Genomic DNA, 23,536 nt, shown 5'->3' with positions numbered 1-23,536 from the left:
TGAGCCTGAGCCCCTTCACTTGTAAACCACATAGTACCTAACTCAAAGCAGATTACCTAGTACTCACTAAACAAAGAAAACATGAATATCATTCATTAGGAGTGCACAGCAAAAATAGACTTAGAGGCAAAATAGCAAATAAATTCATACTCTTGTTATCCATAGCAGGCTTGAAAAATGATTCACTTTGTGTTTTACAAGACACAGATTTTAAAACATGACCACAAATTTCTCCCATCTTTGTATACATGTTCCTTGGCTTTGCAAGAGGTAGAATCTGTTACTCTATCTCGTTAAATCTGGGCTGGCCATGTGATTTACTTTGGAAGGCAGCTATGCTTACCAGTATACCACCAACGCACACAATGTGATTTACTTTGAATGAGGTAAAGTATAAGAATTACATTGTAGGAGTTTAGAGCCAAGGCTATGTAACTTTTTCTCCTATCTGCTTCGAACACTGTCTTGAGACTGTCATGTCTTGCCTGTTGGTGGAGGAAAGAGAAAAGAATGGAGCAGAGATAAGTCACCCCTCATCAGACCCTACACACTCAGATCACCTATCTCACAGTAACACTGTCCACTTGAGCCACCATTCATAGGAGTAACCCCGGGTAACACCAGAAGACAAAACCCACAGCTCTAGCTGAGCCCAGCCCAAATTGCTGACCCACAGAATTATGAATAAATGAAATGATTTTCAGTTTGGGGATGGCTTGTTATACATCAATAGCTAACCTGCATAGGCTACAAAGACAAAAGTCATTACTTAAATAAATAGGCAATTAGGATGAGAACACAAATATCACTTGGGAACAATTAACTAATTACCTCATGATAGATGAACTATAGTGACATAAGCAAATCATACAATCAAATCGATGGCCGTAATTCACATCTTGTTATTCACCAGTGTAGAGTGTACATGGTCTTTCAGGCAGCATTCCTGAGTGTGTGGCATTATTAATAATCGTAGGGCATAAACATCCTTTTGCTTCTTTGCAAAAGAGAATTCAGAACTATATCAAATTTTCACCTTATCTCCCAAATTGTATTTTGAATAAGTGCCTACCATCTTTATTACATTTATATTATACTTAAAACTCTAACTGAACTTCAACTTTGGAAAATTAGTATCTGTAGTAGGCAGACTTGTAAGATGGCCTGCAGCGATCCCTGCACCCTGGCATTCATGCCATCGTGTGACCTCCTCCCCGTCCCTGTGGGTTGTATCTGGTATTATACTTGTTGCCAACAGAATATGGCAAAGGTGATGTGATGTCACTTTCATGATTAGGTTACAACAGATTATGATTTCAATCTTGCTAGCACACATGCTTGCTGGCTTTCATGAAATAAGCTACCATGCTGGGGAGGCGCACTTAGCAGGAATCTGAGTGTTTGACAGGCAACTGGCAGTGAAGAATTAAGGCCTTCAGTGCAGCAACCCTCTAGGGATGGTAGCCTGACAGCAGTCATATAAATGAGCTTGGACGCGGACCTTTGCCCAGTTGAGCCTTCAGATGAGATCACAGTACTAGGTGACACCTTGATTGCAACCTTGTGAGCAACCCCGCAGGAGCAGAATCATGCCTGAAATCCTGACCCACACAAACTGAGAGTGAATGCTCTTGTTTTGAAATTTTAGGCTAATTAGTTATGTAGAAAGAGATAACTATTATGCAACAGTAATGTAAGGTATAAAAATTATCACAGTTGATAGGTGAGTCTTTTTTCCCCTCTTTTGGCTATTAGCCTTAAGAGAATGAATGTATTGATTTTTTCTTTCTATGCCAGCTGTACCCAGTCTTCCCCTATCTCCTTGGAGTGCTTTTATGAAAATAAATGTCAAGTTTCCTTCATTACACCAAATATTTTAGTACACAAATTAAAAGAAAAAAACAAAGGAAAAAATTTTGAAAAATTATTATGCCTTTTGTAAATTGTTAAAAAAAACAAAACTCTTCATGATTACGTTGTCTGTTATACAAACTCAATACAAAATAAATTCTCAATGTAATCTCTTCTGTAATATTCTATATTTCACTATGTAAATAGAAAGTATATAGTGAGTTCTATAATTTGAGCTTAATTTATCAAGCAAATTATTAATATAAAGTATTATAACTACTATAATTCACACCTGTCCTCTATAAATTTGTTACTCTAGTTTATTTTTATTTTATATGTGTTATGCATTTTATTTCCTATTATTTTAATTGTGTTGTACTTTAATTTATTCCACATTAGGTATTTGTTGATAACCAGGTATTTATTTATTTATTTAACAAGCATTTAAAGACAAAAATGAAACTTCATTTTTAATTACTAATTTTCAACTAACTCTGAAAATCATAGATATCATTTCTAAGTTACTCCTCAATATGTGTCATCTCTACTTCTTACATTAATCTTGCAATATAACTATTGTTATTGTGAGTCCATTTTATAGAGGAGCAAAGAAAAGTTCTGAAAGATTACTAAATTTGTGAAGGTCACAGTATTATTTAGTACCCAAATTGTGACACAAGCTTGGGTCTGTCTGGTTTCAGTTTGTGTCTTTTTAACGCATATCATAATGTCCATAGAGAATGGATAAAGCTCATCTTCCATTACATCATTTCATTTAGAAACCTATGAAATTCTTGAGTAAAAGGCTCAAAGATTTTGCCAGAATCTGTTGTTGGTCCTACTTTCAATCTATTAACAAGGCAAAGAAGTTTCCAAGAATAGAAAAGAAAATTAATCTGATCTCTACCAAAATCCTTAAAGTTAATAAATGGGAACAAAATTTCCATCTGATAAGATCATCTCATCTAAATAGAGAGGAAGTAGGCCATAAACACAACTTTCTTCTTGAAAAAAATAAATTGTGAAACCACATCTAGAATACTGTCTACATCTCTCATCGTCATGTTATAAGAAAACATAATATAGCTATAAAAGAGGAAAAAATAATAAAGACAATGACAGTATTTTTAAAAAAATAACTTAAAAATAACAGATTCTAGAGCAGAGAGAAGAAGCTGTCTGGGGATAACAGGGGAATCAGGAGAGGTACATAAAGAAAGAATTTTGCCTGCTATATCATCAAGTGCAACTCTGACCTCAGACAAGATGGCAATATCAGAATCAAATATTAGGCTGAATAAATCACTGGTTTGACACTCACTTTTATATCTTTTTTGTTGTCCTTTTGACTTGCTTTTACCTGCAGATGATTGCTGAGAAACCAACAGTTAAAACTTCCTGGACTATTCTAGGAAGAGAAAAAAATATGGTGACACTAAGCCAGGAGAAGATAAGGCTGACAGTGAAGGCAATAATGAGTTTTGTCTAGATAAAGGGATAGAATGAATGACTGGGGAGATTTTATGCATTTCCACTGAAACTAGGGAAAGAGGGAAGGTCAAACATAAGAAGAGTGTCCTATAGGCTTAGAGATACAAGAATGATTTTTTTCAGTGGAATAATGTTTCAAAATTATAGATAGTCTGCTAGGCAAATTTTTCCTATAATGGTTTAGGTTCAGTACTACCCTGAAAAAGGGATAGCCTTTCTATGACCTTTTCCACCCCATGATTAAAATTCAGTTTACCAGTTTTCTCATTATCTCAAGATATGTATAAAATAATGATTCTACCCTAATCTGACTTGGCTCTCGTAGCCTGGGAATTTCTGTTTTATAGTCCTCTGGCCGCAGTATTTCATTTTATGATGCAAAAAGTCAAAGGAGATAGATGATCTTGATAGTCTCCTATGCAACAGAGCTGCTCACCTCATTTAAATGGAAATGTACATTCTCATGGAAATCCAGGTCTGTGTTGATGAACAAAGATAAGCTGCCCCTATTAAATAGAACAGTGATATACAAAAAAGAAAAAAAGTGTCCTAGAAAACCCATTCAAACAAACAGTAAAATTTATAGTGAAAGATAGGGAATTTTAAGAATATAGATATAGTCTAGATATTGGATAAGTTAATTTTTCTAAGGATTTGTCACATAATATTTGGATGGTTATAAAGTTGAAAATCCCAGGATAGAGGTTGAGTGTGGAAGACACATTGAATCCCTATGTCTTTGATGAGCAAGGTTACTTAATATGAAAAAACTAATTAGCACAGTGACTTTTATAAGTAGACATTAGCCAACTCATAAACATTGTCAGTGAACATGTTAAGAAGTGTCATGGGTTAGATGTAATATCATTTTCCATGCTCTTTTCTTTTTTAAAAAAATTAATGTAGCTATTCTGCAGTTCATTTTTTAATAACTCATTTAAGGAATATTTAATGATTACATATTGTGTCTCCCAACTGAAACCTGGGAAACAGTCTTACCTATTCCTTTGCTAAAAATCATGCAGGTTTTGTAGATTTTTCTTTAGCAATGAATTGTGAATCTATCGCCACTCTCAATTCCTTACTCAACCTGACTATCTTTTACCTGACAATTATTAAGACCTGATATCTTGCTTCTTTCTCCCATCACCCACCTCCGTCCAGCATCTCTACTGCCACTTAAGTCCTTTAATTTACACTTACAAGGGGAATACCTAATACATGCAGATGATGATTAAATGGAGTCTGAGAAGAAACAAGCAAATACGTGGGGGAAAAATAAAGGAACAACCCAAGGAAGGTATTTACAGTAAAAAGTTGGGCAAGTAACCAGTTTTGCAAATACGCCATAGATGTTACATAACTCTATTAATTCTTCTTTAGTTTGACTCAACAATGCTTTTCCACATTGCTGCTATGGGAAATGTCCACACATTCATGAGTTTTTTTCACATGCAATTAGAGATTTTAAAGAACATGACCTAATAGGGTTAATTAACAGAGCAGTACTGGCCGGAGGTACAAAGAAGAAAGTTATAACAGCTTTGTCCTATAAAGCATTCATTTGTATGATTTTTTAAACATGCACAGTAAAAGGACGTTTAGTATATTATTTGAAAGATGAAATACTCAAAGGTGAGTAAATATAAAAAAAAGAGACACTGATTTGCAAGATTGATTGCATGGTTTAGATATTATCGTTGCCAAATGAGAAGAATCCCATCACAACTTTTAAACGGAGCAAGGGGAATATGATATTAAAATAGTCTCATGAATAGTTATTGTTTAGATTGACAGTATCTGTTACACATTTTTAGAGCAAAATTTATATTTTTATTGAAAAACCCCAAAACTAAAGAAAATTTAATTTCTTTGTTTACACTTTACATGCTTGATTTTATCTCTCAACATGATTTTTGACACTGGTACTTAATTTATGCACAGAGGGCTACATCAGAAAATGCTTCTAATGAATCTAGGAGCGTACTGAATACTGCAGTATAAAAGGACATGCCAGAGGGGAAAAAAAATGCCAAATATAGGGTGTGATGGAATTATTCAACTTCTCTTTTGTCTTCCTCTACTGCCTGAAAAAAACGAACCCCTAGACTAAGTGACTATAATGCAATCACTCTTTTCAATTATAGCTTTAATGCCTGTTGATGTGCTTTGTATTGAGAAGAGGGCAGAGATTGTGGTTGCGGTCCAGGTTCTTAATCTTTCTGATATGACAGCGTTTTTTTTTTGGCTGTGAGCATTAGGATTAAGTGTACGGAACCCTTGTGTCAGCTTTCGGAGGGAGACCTGGGCCATGTAGGAGCTCACTCACTGTGCATAGGGAATCAAGTGACATAAAGGACTCTCTCCAAATGTCCCTGGAATACTGTACACAGGGCTAGTTCTTGGTGTCCCTAGGAAGCAGAGTCAGCTCATTGGGCATTGTCAGGCAGAGCCTTGCGCCTAGAAGAGCCCTGCCATTGATTTAATGCTTTGCTGTAACTGTCTTGAAAGTCTTGATAATTTTTTAACACGGGATTCTACAGTTTCATTTTGCACTGGTTCCTGCAAACCATTTAGCTGGTCCTTTTCATGGAGAAAGGCTTTGGAAGGGACAAGGGATAATCAGGTGCTTTCTTTCGGCGTTTGCATAGACATGATATCTGGCATGAATAATCATGTTTTGGTATGTTCTGCTTTCTCCAAAGGATTGCATAGGTATCCACCATCTAGAGGAGACCAATATCCTCCTTCAGGATCTAGTTTCCTTTTTCTACTTGGTAATGCATTCTCTCTCGCCTTTTTACCTTTATGCTTGGCTGCCTTGTCAGAGATTACATTTCCAAACTCTTGCATTTAAGTGTGTCCATGAGATTGTTTTTGGACCATTGAGATGTGAATAGACATATTTTCAATTTTTAGGTAATTGCCTTAAATACAAAGCCAAAGAGACTGAACTCTTTGCTTCTCACAGGTTGGAAGATAGACGTGCAGGTGAGGCAGCTTTGACCTTTCAGAGGAGGATAATACACTAGGGGAAAGCGTAGCAAAGAGTAGAAGGAACTCGGATCCTTTCAAGAGCTGAATGAGTGTGCCTCTGCCAGGATGGATTATTCACCTTGGGTCAAGGACTGCAAAGAGGAATCAATATTCTGGGGTCTCTTTGTTACATTGGCTTAGCCTCTGCCCTAAGTAACGCACAGAATGCTTCACATTAAATTGGTATTTATCCAGAATAGTTGAATAATATAGTGCTTTGAGTGTTTGAACATTCTACATAGAGAAAATTACAAATTTACATTAAAATGATACAAAACTATATTGAACCTAATTTTATCCCCAGTGATTCTTAGAACACTTCTCCATCTCTCGCATTGAGGTCATCAATATAAATCCTAATTACAGTATATGTCTATAGGCATTAGGGCTTGAGTAAATCTATAATAACCTATAAGAAATTACTGAAGTTGCATTTTTAAAATAAATTCCTGAATCACTCTCATTTTATTGTAATTTATCTCCATACTGAAAGAAGACTACAGGATGGTAAAAATAACTTTTGTGACTTTTCTCATTGTTTAGAAACTGAATCAAGGCACTTAAAATACTTAAAACAAGTAACGTAACATATGTAAGACCATTTTACTTCTCATTTTTAAAAATTTTTCAATGATTAAAACTGCTAAGATTTAAAATTTATGTTGATAAGTCAGTTATAAAACCATTAAGGAATCATATATTCATAAGCGTAGATTTTTATGTTTACCTGCCCCAATGACTCTCTCAATGCGAATTCTTGAGGGATCAATCTCCTTTGCAAATTCATGGACTGCTAGGGTTGGGTCTTCATATGTATCTGGATCTATGTAAGTTTTAATTCCTGGGAAGCGTACTGCAACAAAAGAAAAGACTGGCTTAGTTTAAGAGTTTTCTTAGTAATTACACATCTTGTGAATATTTAAAATGAGGAGTCATATACTGAAGTAGTCATTCCTGTTAATTACTTAAATTCAATTCTGCTTTCCTGTCCCACCCACCTACCTGCCCCCACTCTATTAAAGCTTTGAGCAGTTGGAATAAAAATTTTATCTACCTGTTAATGTAAAATGACCTGGTGGTTTGATAGCAAGTGAGCAGATATTTTAACTGTATTTCTGTTAAAAAAAATATAATCAGCTCACTTATCTACTAACAACCCACACATTTCACATGTAATCTAGCTCAGGGCTTGGGGGAAATGAGACATAAGCCTCCCTCCCTCCCCTCAGCCAAGGGGAGGCTATTATTGTACCTCCTGGATCCTTTTATCCTAAGGCACTAGGTTTTCCTGAGCTTACACCCCAGTCTTATGGTTTTTCCCCTTCCAGACACTCTCAGGCAGTAAAGTATAGACCCCCCATGACACTGTGTACTGACACTGTTGTACACAGTACCTTTCCTCTGTTCTTGTACTTGCCACCGTGGTCAGAATGCAGATGGTCCTGGAAAGGACCCCTGTCTATTCATGAAGGACAGGAATCAAAGGTATGAATCTGGTCACTGGCTGTGGAGCCACTACTCCTCTCGCAGGGGTCAATTGCTCACAGCCCATGGACAGTTAGGACAATAAAGAGGGATGGCTGGCAAACTTGAATGTGTGGTTACATATTTATTTGCCACTTCAGTATCAGAAGAAGTTCCAGACTGCCTGTGGCTATTCCTCTGTTTTACTCATTGGTTTATGTGTTTCACATTCGATTGCTAGCTCCTGGAGGACAGGAGATCATTTTTTATACATCTCTGTATTTTTCCAAATACCTTAGTTATGATTTTATAGGTAATAAGCACACAGCAAGCCTTTACCAAATATGAATTAGTAGGGATTAAAAGATCAATGCAAACTTGTGGCATAGGGGATGATGTCTGGTTTTGTTGCTTCTTAGACAAACATCTAAGAAAAACCATAAAACATATTGAATTAAGTGTTGTCTAGGTCTCCTTAGAAACACGCTCTTTCAAAAACAATCTCAAAAGCAAACAAACAAAAGGTAATAAAGTGAGTTTAGGAGGGGGAATGAAATGCCCATTATTAGCAATAATTTGCTCTATGAGTTCTTGTATGCCTGCTCCCTTCTTTTTCACTTTTTGCCTACTGTCTTCTAAAATTAATATAAGACCCAGTATTATATTATATTATATTATATTATATTATAAATATCTGGTCTTATAGGAAAATAAGACCGGGTCTTATATTAATTTTTGCTCCAAGAGAAACTTTAGAGCTGATTGTTTGGCTAGGTCTTATTTTGGGGGAAATACTATTATTTATTAATTCATACATGGTTTTAACAATTCAGCCATTCAATTATTTAAGATGATACACACTTCTTAGGACTAAATTGATTAGTTAATATCATTTTTTTTCTAGTAAACACAATATATGTGTATAAGAAAAAAACCCAAACTTATTAGGTTGGTGCAAAAGTAATTGAGGTTTAAAAGGTTAAAAATAATTGCAAAAACTGCAATTACTTTTGCACCAATCTAATAATTCCAAATTTGACTGGTTACTCATTTAACTTATCCAAGACTTCTTAAACATTGGTTTATCTTTCTTCTACCTACTTGGCTGCCTCGAATTAGTTTCTTTGCTTCTTGCTGGGCCCATCTGGTTTAGTTTATGCTAAATTGCTAGTTGGGAAAACACATAATAAATGCCTCAGGAGCATCTCTTTCTTCTGTATTTCAGTTCTAAATGTCCCACAGTGAATCTTAAAGTTGCTCAGCATAAGCTATCTGTCCAGGTGTTTGGATCCAGGTTTGTGCATCTGTTTCCAGACTTTCCAACACATCCCATGCCTGGTATCGGCTGTCTCAGCTCTCACTTCCCTGCCAGTGCAAGTGAGACTCAAACTTAATATACAAAAGAACAACCTTGCTAAAAATGCATGTCTTGGCCCTACGCTGGACATCCTGTTTCAGAACTTTGGTGAGGAAGCATGGAATATGCAAAAGTGGTCCTTAGACCACTCTGAGAAATCATGCGAACCTTAGAAATAGCCCCGAACCATCCCTCTAGTTTATACTTTCCCTACTTAAATCATTTTCCTTCCCTGGATGGTGATATAGTTTGAAAATTCCCTTTTTCCTTTTGCTCAATTTGAAGTAGAAAGTAAGTTTAAATAGTTACACAACTTGCCTCACATATTATCTCTATACTGCGGTTAATTAGAGAAATCCCTTTCTTGTTAATTCAGCATTTCACCAACGAGAAACTGTCTTGACAAAGTCGTTTGACATTTGGAGGTGGAGGTGGGCGTTGGGGAGGGGAGGGTGGCAATTATCAAACCAACTATAGTGATAATTACAGCTTGCTTGGAAAGAGATCCTTTAAATGAATACAACCTTGTAGTCAGCTCAAGGATTTCATACATATTCTAAGAGTTAAAGAGCTGATTTTCTTTTTTAGTGTTAATGAATTGTAAATTGATTTGTTATATGTTTAAATGGCAGTCTTTACAAGAAGGAATGAGGGTTCCATAATATATCTATGGCTAATGCTCAACTAAATAAAACCAACTCATATGTTGGAGACATTTTGAGTAGTAAATAACTAGACATACTCAGTCATCTTGTATTTTTAGCATATTCAGTCTGTTGTGTTTTTTAGCAAGTAGAATTAGGAAAAAGGCAGTATCATTTAATGAGAAGCAGGTGTAATTTCTACCAACAAACCTGGAAACCAGAGGAAAACTCTTAATGCTAAAAGTTGGAAGTGATTGGTTTTGGTTTTCACAACTCACTGATCCAAGTTTGCAAACAACTCTTGAAGTGCTGAAATAATATAAAATAATGGAAGAGAGTCACTGCACTACTTACAATGCCCATTCTGTAAGTGGTTTCTTCTCTTCTCTTCTGACTTCATTTTGGCCTTTATGTACCACTGGCACCTTTAAAAGAGGTAAACAGAATCTTATATTTAGAATTATGCTGGATGAGACCCAAAACCAATGAAAATACGTATCACTCATAGGCAAAATCCTTATCATAAAGACCACTTTTAAGGACATTTTATAACATGTGAAAATACTCTATTGAAGATTTCTTTGTGTGTGTGTATGCATCACATTTAGCCCTAGATACAAATAAAATACTCTCAAGCGGACTGATCCAAATGATAGGAGTCTCCCAAAATATTTTATAATCAGCAATAACATCATGTCCTTCCTTATATGACTTCTAATACCTAGAGTTGGTGAAAAACATTAAAAATCAAAATGAAAAAATATTTTTGAGTCAGAATTTCAGAAATTTAGACAACTGTCTTCCAGTTTCAGTGCTAAACAGTATGATTGTTTTTTTTTTTAATGTCAGAAATTTGGCAGAGGTATGTTCTGTTCTCTCTCAGGATAATCGTCTCCGAAGAACAGAGGCAGGTGCTAGTCTCCCACGACTTCTTCAACATGAATAAATTCATTAACATCCATATGATCTGATAGTTCATCCAATTGCTAATTACAAATGCTTCAATAGAATATATCTGTGGTACACGATCCATTCTTTCAAAGTGAATTTTGCTTCAGATCTTATGGCAAACTGAGTATTTACTCAGAAATGTCTTATAGTTCTCATAGGATAATTTCCAATGAATGCTCCCCTACCAAAGTTCTTAAGAGATATTTCAAAATGAATTATTTTTATCTTATGCAGTGGAAATTATTTTCCCCAGTATGTCGAATGTTAAAGCAGTTTCTGATATTATATAAATTGGTAAACATGAAAATAGAAAGTTGAAAATAATTTAGTACAAAATTATCCTCATTATTAAATTCTCTTTTTAAGTGGTATTCAAATTCTGCTCAGGAATCCCAAATAAAGATAACATTTGATCCCATCTCTCAAGTTTATTAGGTCAAAATTACTTAACTTAGAATGACTGTAATGTCTTCTTTTAAGTTTCTCATATTTATGTGTTAAGGCAATATTATCTAATATTGTAATGGAATGCTTTCCTGCATGTGTATGTGCTATTTGTATCATTGTTTGCGGAATCACATTCCACAAATACATATAAATGTAACTTAAAAATTACATCCTGCTATCTGTCACCATGTACCAAAATTAATTCAAAATGGATCAAAGACTTAAGCATAAGACCTGAAACAATAAACTGCATAGAAGAAAACATAGGTACTAAACCTATGGCCTTGGGTTCAAAGCATTTTATGAATTTGACTCCAAAGGCAAGGGAAGTAAAAGCTAAAATAAATGAATGGGACTATATCAAACTTAAAAGCTTCTGCACAGCAGAAGAAACCATCGACAAAATAAAGAGGCAACCAACTGAATGGGAGAAGATTTTTGCAAACAGTGCCTCCGATAAGGGGCTAATACCCAAAATATACAAGGGACTCATACAACTCAACAACAACAAGAAAAAACAACCCAATAGAAAAATGGGCAGAGGACCTGAAGAGACATTTCTCTAAAAGGGACATACAAATGGCAAATAGACATACATCACTAATCATCAGAGAAAGGCAAATAAAAACCACACAATGAGATATCACCTCACCCCAGTTAGAATGGCTTTCATCAACAAGTCAAATAGTAACAAGTGTTGGAGAGGCTGTGGAGAAAAAGGAACCCTCATACACTGTTGGTGGGAATGCAGACTGGTGCAGCCGCTATGCAAGGCAGTGTGGAGGTTCCTAACAAAATTACAAATAGTATTACCATATGACCCAGCAATCCCTCTCCTGGGTATCTACCCAAAAAATCTGAAAACATTTATCCATAAAGACAGGGGTGCTCCAATGTTCATTGCAGCTTTATTTACGGTGGCCAAGACATGGAAACAACCATTCTGACAGGTATGAGATGGTATCTTATTGTACTTTTTATTTGCATTTCTCTGGTGATTATTGACGTTGAGCAACTTTTCATAGGTCTATTGGCCATATGTATGTCCTCTTTGGAGAGACGTTTATTGAGGTACTCTGACCATTTATTAGATTGTTTGTTTTTTTGGTGTTGAGTTGTGTGAGATTTTAATAAATTTTGGATATTAAGCCCTTATCAGATGTATAAACAGCAAATATCTTCTCCCATTCAGTAGGCGGTCTTTTTGTTTTGTTGATGGTTTCCTTTGCTGTGCAAAAACTTTTTAGTTTGATGTAGTCCCATTTCTTTATTTCTTTTTTCCCCCTTTGTTTCCCTTTCCCTAAGTGATATATCAGTAAAAACATTACTACCTATGGGTAATGTCTGAGAATTTACTGCCTATATTTTCTTCTAGGAGTTTTATGGTTTCAGGTCTTACACTGAAGTCTTTAATCCATTTTGACTTTATTCTTGTATATGGTGTAAGAAAGTAGTCATTTCATTTTTTTCATATATCTATCCAGTTTTCCCAACAGCATTTATTGAATAGGCAATCTTTACCCCACTGTATATTTTTGCCTCCTTTGTCATAGATTAAATGACCATATAGGTGTGGGTTTATTTCTGGGCTCTCTGTTCTGTTAGATTCATCTACGTGTCTGTGTTTATGCCAGAACCCTGCTGTTTTGAATAATACAGTTTGTAGTATAGTTTGATATCAGGTAGCATGATACCTCCCATTGTGTTCTTCTTTCTCAAGATTGTTCTGGCTATTCAGGGTCTTTTGTGGTTCCATATAAAATGTAAGATTATTTGTTCTAGTTCTGTGATAAATGTCATTGGTATTTTCATAGAGATTGCATTGAATCTGTTTTGGGCAGTGTGGACATTTTTTATTGTTCCTATCCATGAGCACGGTATACACTTCCCTTTATTTATATCTTTAATTTCTCTCATCAGTGTCTTATAATTTTCTAGGTATATGACTATAGATCTTTTACTTCCTTGGTTAAATTTATTCCTGGGTATTTTATTTTTCTGATGCTATTGTGAATGAGATTTGTTTTAATTTCTCTTTTGGATAGTTCATTATTGGTGTATACAAATGCAACTGATTTCTGAATAATTTTGTATCCTGCAACTTTACTAAATTCATTTATCAATCCTAATCATTTTTGGTGCTATCTTTGGAGTTCTCTCTATACAACATCATGTTATCTGCAACTAATGACAGTATTACTCTTCCTATCCAATTTGGATGCCTTTTGTTTCTTATTCTAGTCTGACTTCTGTGACTAGAACTTCTAGAACTATGTTGGATAAAAGTAGTGAGAATGGAAATGCTTGTTTTGTTCCTGATCTTAAGGGAAATGCTTTTAGTTTTCCCCATTGAGTATGATGTTAGCGGTGGGTTTATCATACATGGCTTTTAGTACTGTGTTTCCCCGAAAATAAGACCTGACCGGAAGAAAAGCCCTAGCATGATTTTTCAGGATGACATCCCCTGAATATAATGAATATATCCCCTGAATATATAATATATAATGAATATAGCCCCTGAATGTAAGCCCTAATGCGTCTTTTGGAGCAAAAATTAATATAAGACCCAGTCTTATTTCCAGGGAAACACGGTAAGTACCTTCCAAGTCCCTGCCAATTTACTGATCTATACCTTTCTTTTGCTGTCAAAAGTGTAGATAATTTTCATATATGCATATGCTCTGTCATTTTAAATAAATTTTAATAAAATATGTATATAAGTAGAGTTTTAAAAATGAATAACACAAAGGGTATTTCTAGTTCACTGAACTACTGCTTCTGAAGGTCATTATTTGTTATTTCCATTTATTATCAACTATTAAAGTTTTCTAGGATTGATGGTGTACTTTAGCTAGAGTCAGTATGGATGGGTATTGTTTGACTGGAATTCTTATTGCAGTTTTAAGTAGCAACATTGGAATTTTTCAGGATGTGCGTGTTTTAGATTATCCAGAAAACTCTCAAGGTATTCTTCTGTATCCCTATTGATAATCTAGAAGGAATATTTCTAACCTTGTAGGAATGAAAATATGATCTGAAGATACAATTTCTGATAAAAGTCTGGGCCTAATATCAAGAGTTCAATAAAAGTAACACATTCTTTTAAATAATTTCATACATTTTACCTTCATTGATATCTCTGTGTTGTTAGCACTGAACAACAATACAAGATGTGTATGAAGATAATATGTATGAAATCTAAGGTTTAGATGGGTTATGCCAGTCACTAGTCAGGATTCAAATTTTTGCTATGTTAAATGTAGTTACTTTAAATTTTTATCCATATTACTCTAAAGTTGAGAAATTTTGGATTTATAATCAATTAATATAATTCTAATATAGATACTTTCAATATTTAATGGATTAAAAAATGACACATTTCTGTAACACTGAGTTTATAATGAACTTTCATATAAATTGTTCAATGTCTCGGTTAAATTTTTTTTAATCCCTTTCATGGTGTTATTTAATTGTAGTAAATGAAAAAAACTTAGAATTTACTTACTGAGTAGAAATTTATAATTCACAGCTTTCAAAGTGTTTTTTCAAGTTTCTGGTTGCTTCATATTAAGGGACTTGTTGACACAGAGAACTAATCATGGTGATTCTGTTGTCTTACAAAGTTCACTGTCAGAGCAGAATCTACCCTGATCCCATTTTCTCTCAGGTGTTACGTTTAAAAGCATTTGACTACACAGTGTATGAAAAGAATATGCACAAAACTTGGACATAATCTGGTGTATTTCAGTTACCTCCCGGTGATTAAGAAGAACAAGGTAAGAATGACGAGGAGGGTGAATCCCCCAACAGCTGCGGTGGCTATCACGAGGATCTGCCCTTGTTCCGCAGCCATGTCAGAAGCTGAAACACACACAATATTAAAATTTTCCTCAGTGACATTTCATTACCAAAATTATTTTATAACCTAGTATATGCTTGAAAATATGGTAATGAATACCAAAAAAACCCCCATCACATTTGCCCTTTATTGGGCCCATGGCATGCAAACCCAAAATAAGGGCTGAAGGTCCAGGTCATAACCCACAGCATCACCCCCTTTTCTGTTTTTTAACAAAATTACCAATAAAGTAGAAGGATTCTTAGTACCCCATGTTTCAAGATTAAGTATGTGTTATAAAATTAAATCAGCAGATAAATGGCCTAAAGGATATTATTTATATAATTGCTAATTTATTTTCTTAAATGCTTTGGCCAACAGACTAGGCTTTGCACACTGTTTGGTGTCTGTTTCCACAAAGCGGAAAGACTGTTGGACAATTCATTTTAAGAATGACCTTCTTTATATTTAATGGAGCTTAATTCAAACATTAAAGTTATAAATTCCCACCACTACAGCACAAGAGTGTACTAGTTGGTGCTCAGATGTTTGACTGGCAGTAAGAAAATGATACTTAAAAGCTTTTTCTGAAGAAAAGACTAGATAATATATGGTTACAACATATTGTTTCTCTCATTGAAAAAATCATAACTTAAAACCGTATGGTCTGCATGTTTCCTGTTTCCTTAGTTCAATTAATTATTTAGCACTGTCCTGTGTATTAATGAAGTTTAAATCAGATATAATTTTTATGGAATAGGATATGGGTAATTGCTTAACAATAGAGGTAAGGAAACTGAAGCCTACAGAAGTTAAAGAACTTGCCTAAGTTCACACTTGATTATCATCGGAATTCAGGCTTCCAATTTTTTTGGTTCATTTTTCCTTCCTATACTATAACTTATAGTAATAATTCAGTTAGTTATCAATATTCTAAAATATTAAATCAATCTGTCCTTCTAATATCCCTTAACTTGAATAAAACTTGAATTTTATTTTGACCACTACAAAAAGTCTATTAATCTAATCAGTTATAAGTAGCAAATTGAATCAAAGAAAGAATATAATTGACAAGTAAACCAATTAATTCTCTATCATATTAATTTATTAAACTTGATTACTTTATGGTTTCCACAGAAGTAGATCTTTCCCTGGGAACCAAGCTTGCAGTATACTATATGCAAATTTATATTCAGAGGAATGTCCTCATAAAAATGATATATTTACTAGAGAATATCTAAACCTTAAGTGTTATTATGGAGTCAGTAAGAAACCAGTCACAGCATTTAAGATCTCTTTTAAGAAATCTAAATATAAATAAAAACAAAAATCATTTATATTCAGTTTTCAGCAAGAAGTGTATTAAACCTTGGAATTAGGTTTTAGTCACTAGGATTTAATCAAGATATTTTCAGGCAATCTATTTAAATGTTAAGTTTTAGCTCATAATTAGTACAGAGAGAAATTAAATAGTTGCATCTTACCCTATAAATAATGTACGAAAGATTTTTTTTTTTAGGTCCTCACTGAATTTCTTAATCTTTAAATGAGCTTTGACATCACATGAATTAATATTTGCTGTAAAATGTCACATTTTGTCATTGAAAATTATTGAATAACAAATTGTAAGAAATAGATGTTACAGAAACAACATTAACTTTTTGAAGATAAAGAAAATGGCATTTTAAAAGAAAACATTATTTACTCAGCAAATGTTATATATAATATAGTTTAAGAGTTTTAAGCCTAAAGCATATATTTTCATGGTTGGTAGGTAACAAGTAATTTATTAAGACCATGTATTCAAAGTTCAGATGGAGGAGAAAATTATGTAATCTCATGCCTTTTGAAAATCAGATTATTTTTTTATAGAAAACTGTGTTGTTTACTTAAATAACAGCTTAGTAAACTGCCCATTTTACTAAAATTTTTTTTTCGCTCTTGTGATTACATATTTATGATCTTTGCTTCAACTAAAATTTTAATTGGATACGACAATATTAAGTTGTGACGCTGAAAAATGCATATTCCTATCTAATTATTTCTTAAACCTTTGTACTAGGAATCCTAAATTCTAATCTTCTTTGTGGAGAAAAACATACATAAATACATGTCATTTGAAAATAAGAGTGTATAATGTAATACACTATTATACTGAGAGTAAAATGCAATGGATGATGAGCTAGATAATTATGAAAACATTATAGACATCATCATCATCATCAACAGCCATTATTTATTTAATGGGAAACTATCCTTTAACACTATGTTTAGTGCTTCAAATTCATTATAAAATTTATCTGCACAATAGTCTCAATAGGTAGATTCTAGTATTATTCCTACTTTAAGTGGTTACATATATTACTTGGCTAAGGTCCCATTCCTTGTACACAGGAAAGCTAGCAATCCAGCCCTGATTTGTCAAGCTCCAAGCCCATACTTCTGACAGTCCTTTATACCACCATTTTCACTAACAGAATCACTGCCAAAATCCAGTTCTTTTGTGTCATAGCCTTGCTTGACTTTGGTTTCATGTCTATAAAATGAGAATGTTGAATTAAATATCGTTGTCACAGTCTTTCAGAGCAATTTTACTATGATATTGTATTGTTGATTTGCTACTTGATATTTGGTCCTATCTGAAATGTTCCCTGAGACATTTAGTCCATGCCAAAAGGTCCTTGATATTTAGTCAAATTTGGTCCTGTCCAAAACATCCATGGAGACATCTGTTCATGATTTGTTAAATAACACATTTAACTCAGTTAAAATTTTATTTGTTATTCTTATTATGATTTGTGTTCTAAGAATGCACATTTTTGGAACAAATATCAAAGACCTTTTGGCATGGACCAAATATCTTTGTAAACATTTTGGACAGGACCAAATTTGCTGCAAGAGTGTTAGCCATAAATCAAATATTGGGAAGAACAGATTTGCCATATAGAAATAAGAACACTCTACCTGTGCTATATGGAAATAAGAAGAACACTTAGTACCTCCTGCAGCTCTTTGTCCTGACAAGGACAATTTCTGCCTTTTTATCATATTAGTGTTGGTCAATCATAGAGCTCTATCTTTATCTCAGAATAAAGTCTAAATCTCTTAACTTTGTTAAAAGGCTCTCTACAAATGGCTCTAGTATATATCTCCCGATTCTTCTCTTATCATTCTCTAAACATGCTGAATTTCTTCCACTTCTTTGATTGTGCCAAACTTGCTCTCATGGTGAATTCTACTCAATCCTCCTACAGGAACATGGCATCATTTGTGAATCTTTTTTTCTCATTGTTTAGATTTGTTTAGGTCCCCAGATATATTCCCACAGACTCTACTATTTCTACCAATAAATTTCTATTATATTTTATTGAAATTACTATTGACATCCCCTCTACCTTTGTCTCCAGTCCTCCCAAAAATTTGCAGGTGTAATTAAGTTAAGAATATCAATCATCTTGGATTAACTAGGTGTGTCAAAATCCAATGATAAGTGTCCTATAAGAAACAGAAGAAGAAAAGACAAAGAGAAGTCCATGTAAAGATAGAGGCAGAGATTGGAGTTATGAAGGTACAAGCCAAACAATGCTGGAGACAACAGAAGCTAGAAGAGCCAAGGAAGGGTTCTCTCCTAGAACTTGAGGACAGAGTGTGCTTCTGGCCTCCATAATGCAAGAGAATAAATTTCTGTTGTTTTAAGCCACGAAGTGTGTGGTAATTTGTTATAGTAGCCCTAACAAACTATTCTAGTATTCAATTTATAGGGCCTGATACATGGTAGGAGCTCAACAAATAGTTGTTCGTGTATGGATTGAATGATTATTTACATTAAATGATTCTGGTAAGAAAACATCAGATTAATCTAGGGATAATCCGTATCTTCACTTTCCAAGTGATAGTTAAAGATGATTTATCCTGAAGTTAAGTATACAATGTATGTGAAGTAAATCTACTCACCTTAAAAGCTTAATCTGAGGAATCCTGTTATTCTCTATGCTTAATGATAATGCTTCCCAGAAGGCAGCAGATACTAGAAAGTACAGACTTCTACATTTAAACCAATTGAGGAGATTAAGCTTAGAAATGTGAATCCGAGGTTAAGAATTTATTATTTCATTCAACAAATGTTTACTGAGCACTTATTACATGGCAGGCACTGCGGTAGACACTGGGGGTTCAGGGATGAAGAAAAAAAGCAGTTACTGCCCTCCTCGATTTACAATTCACTGGGGAAGATAGACAATGAATAAATAATTACAAGTGTAAAAATGTTACAAAAGGGAAATTTCAGGGTGCTCCGGAGAGAATAAGCAGCCCCTGGCCATGAGTCAGCAGAGTGGGAATTTGGAAATATAGTGTGTTAGAAAGAGGAGGAGGAGGGGTAAGGGGAGGAAGAGAAGAGGAGGGAGAGTGGGGGTGAGCTGTTCCTTGGTTAGAGGCCTCAAAGACTTGATTAATTTAAACAGACGTTTAGACAAATAAACCATAAAATCATCTACAAATTGGATTCCATAAAAATACAGTATAGCTACAAATTCCTCTGTCGAGAAACTTGTCTTTTAGCACCATTTATACATTTTTCAATCTTGAGAAGACTGTTTCTAATTAGTTTTGTAAAAGGAAATGTATAGTATAATTTACTCACATTAAGCTGCACCATAGAGAGCAAAACTGTCCTTATAAAGAAACAACGAAATCCATAGTAAGAAGAGAAATGCATTTGTGACTAGTTGATTAAAAATGTCCCTTTGCTTAAAGGAATGAGGTTGTAGTCTTAGAAAAATACAAGTGTAGTAAAATGATATACTTCATTGTATGAATTTGGAAAGAAGCACACTTCCTTAAGAGGAAAAGATTTCCCAAAAGAGTTGCAAAATTTTTACGAACAAAGACTTAGCAGCTAGCCAATGCTTGGCATAAGTCAGGATGACATTAAGTGAGGTTTACTTTAGTTGCTGCTATTTAAAGAGAAAAAAGTGAAGTTCTTTACTTGGATTCCAAATACTTAAAAAATGATTCAAAAGTAGATTTCATGTATTTAGGAAAGTATGAGAGAAAAGCAATTTGGCTATTTTTAACCAAAGAATTTTCTTCTATGGAGGCATTCTATTTTGTCTCTCTGTAATCAAGATTATTCTAGTTCACATTTCCATTTCAAAGTAAAATCTGTTATTTGTATTCTGTGTCATTTTTCTTTGGAATGGCTTTTTAAAGTTAACTCTTTTCTGTTATGAAACTTTAAAAAAAGTTATTAAAGACAGCACTTACAAGGTTTTTTTAGGAGGGACAAAGTATTTCTCAAAATGCTGCCCAATGAAATAAATAGTGTATATTTGCTTCATATTCACATGTTTTATTTATGACTCCCAATTCCTGATGACATGTAAAAATTTCAAATGATATTATATCATCATTTCACCAAAATGATTTTTTAAAGTACAGCAGAAATCTCAATAAAGTAATGGACTGTCAGTACCCAGTAAATTAGTCTTAAGATTTATTGACAACCAATATAGGAAATTCTTAACATTTTATTTTCCCCAGAAAAAATATCCCCTCCCAGGTCATATATTGTAATCAGGAATGGTGTAACCCTATGAAATAGAGCATATATATAAAGATGTAGCAATATATATTGGAGACTAATCAAACTGTAGAATCTCAACACATAAGTATGGTCATGTAGCGTGTGAGATATGAATGGAAGCTGAGGAAATATTTCTTCTAGATGAACAAAATCTGGTGATTATGTAGATAATGTTATTCTCTTGGCTACCTGGACTTGAAAAGTGAGATCATCATTGATTTTACCTTTCCCTACAACTCCACATCCAGAGTCAAATCTTTACCACGTAATATATTACTTTGTGTCATTTACATGGGTACAGCCTCATTTTAGGTGTCCGCCTCACATGAGTAGGCTAGTTGTATAATTTTCTACTAGATGGCATTTCCACAATGTCTCTTTCCAATTCATCCCACATTGTGTGCCCAAATAATTAGTCTTCAAAATAACAATTTAAAATATTCAGCATCTTAGAGGGTAAAAATCATCCCACTGAAGCAGTTCCACCATTCTCAAAGATATCCACGCCTGAATTTTTAGACTTGGCCCTCATACAATCATCTCCTTTGCCTGCAGGTTGATCAATCCTGTCATTCCTAAACTTTAAGAATTTCTTAGATTCAACCCCATTTTTCCCCTGTCCCCAAGTTATTTTATTTGTTCAGATGCTTCTCCGATCACATGCATATTAATTCAGCTACATAACAACTTCAATTATGCAGAATGCAGTGGAGCAATGGCAAACAAGATGAACAAAAAGAGCCTCTGAAGAGACATCTGACAGATGTGCTCATATTAGAGAACACATAATTTACTCCAAAAAACCCTTCGATGCCTCTCACTCTTACTTCAGACATGGTTATTGAGTTCCAAGTTCACAAAACAGAAGTAAGTGAAGTACGTTAAGGCCAGAGGTAAGATATGTGAGGAGAGGGAGTTGAATGAAAGTGTACATGACTAGGCTGACTGAAAGAACTGGGGAAACTGAAATCTGACGTAAGATTCCAATCGATACACTCCTCAGAAACCAGGAATTTAGGATCAAATAGCCATATGAAATTCAAACACTCACTATTTCAACTTAGTAAATTAACATTATCATCCAAAGTCAATTAAATCATGCTGAGATATGTCTAAAATATTTTATTTTAAAGGGCAGGAGTTTGTGGGTGCATGATTAGAAAAATATTTTGTCTCTGAAATATTTAAAAATTATAAAACTAGTACTTTTAAGACTAAATTTCTGTCTGAAAACTTCAACTATCAAACTGTGATTCATTTTCAGAGACTTTCTTTCTTTTCTTTGTTTTTCTCTTTTTTTGTACATTTCAACTACACTATAAGCTTCTTGAGGTCAGAAATAATATCTTTCAATTTTCTACATCCCCTGGAATTAGCATAGTGCCTTACACAGTATAGTCATATTTTTTTTTGCAGAAGAGATAAAGAACACATTCTAGATATAAGAATTAAATGCCCCTGGCTAAAGAAGAGTTTTCACATGTGATTTATTTGGTAATATTAATGCTTACAAATGTTCTAGTTACATACGAGTAAATGATTCTTACACTAGTATTTTACACTAGTATTACTACACTAGTATTTACTTACACTAGTACACTAGTATTAGTTACACTAATATTTACACTAGTAAATGATTCTTACTTTAGTATTTTGGCATTTAATATGTTCAGAGATAAATTAATAGAAATAGTGTGAGTTAATTTTTTTTTTCACTCATATATATGAGCCTAGGCTTTGAACGAAGTAGATATTTAAAGGAAGAGGTATTGTTCTGGTATTTTATTAACATTTCTTTTACATTCATTCAATATTTGATGCCATCTAGGAAGAGGAAAAATATGTCTAAGATAGGGGGAAAAAATGAGAGAGAATGGCAAGAGATTCTCTGTTCCACTCAAGTAAGCCAGTTACTGAATTCTCAGATGGATGGAAACAAACCTCATGGATCATTTCTGTTGAAGAAGAGACCCTGAGCTGGGATTATCCTTTTTCAGAACATGATTTCACAACTGTGCTTTGTGCCACTGCCCTGCCACTTCTCCAAAACAATGTACAACAGTACAACCAACTATGGCGACCTTGGGACACAAAAGATTTCAAGATTCACTCTTCTTGATGACCTTAATTTACTTGTCAGATAAAAATGCCAAATGACACAGGGATAATTGGAAAATGTAAGTTTGGTACAACTTGATGGAGAGGCGGAAGTAGACATAAGTAGTTCAGCATGATGAAATACTTTGTCTTTTTTTAAAGAGATTTTTGTATGCATTAATAAACAGACAAGACGCCTTGCTGCAGGTAAGCTTCATGTCACAAATATCAAAGAACAAAGAAAAGAGACTGAGGCATTTAAACACCTGGAGCTACTAACATTCTAAATGTCAAGTATTTAATTTGTAATTGTCAATATTTCATATTGTTACTGGCAGTTGAGATAGGTCTTTAATAACATTTTTTGCAATTGAAAAACATGTTTTCATACATACATATTTCATTTTTTTTAAGATCTAGCATAAAATAGAATTTCCTTACAAATTTCACAAATTCTCTGGATCATTGACATGGATAGATCAAATGATGTTCAATTTCAAATACTATTCAACATGTATCATAATATGAATAGTGGGTATTTGCGTATTGGTAGGCATATCTATGCACTGAGGTTATACTTCTTAATATAACCATTAGTGCAGTTTGAGGTAAATAGCTAACCATTAGAGATCTCAAATTTCATAAGGCTTATAAACACAAAAAATTCCTGAGAATCTATTTTTCATAAGAAAATATTAAAAGAAAATTATCCTGATGAAAAACAGACCTTGATTATTAGAAAAAGTTCTAGAAAATTTCTTGAGGAAATTCTCATT

General features: G+C 33.9%; 1 protein-coding gene across 1 annotated transcript in view; it reads right to left on the bottom strand.

The window, feature by feature from the left end:
* Positions 1–23,536, bottom strand: part of EPHA6 (EPH receptor A6) — an 893,585-nt gene that overhangs the window by 259,495 nt on the left and 610,554 nt on the right. The window contains 3 exon segments of the mRNA XM_081062963.1: positions 7,106–7,231; positions 10,198–10,268; positions 14,994–15,102. Coding sequence (XP_080919089.1) covers positions 7,106–7,231; positions 10,198–10,268; positions 14,994–15,102 — 306 coding nt within the window.

This window comes from Rhinolophus hipposideros (genome assembly GCF_964194185.1).
Source record: "Rhinolophus hipposideros genome assembly, chromosome: 2".
Taxonomy (NCBI): Eukaryota; Metazoa; Chordata; class Mammalia; order Chiroptera; family Rhinolophidae; genus Rhinolophus; species Rhinolophus hipposideros.
This window is presented reverse-complemented; position numbering and strand designations above follow the sequence as displayed.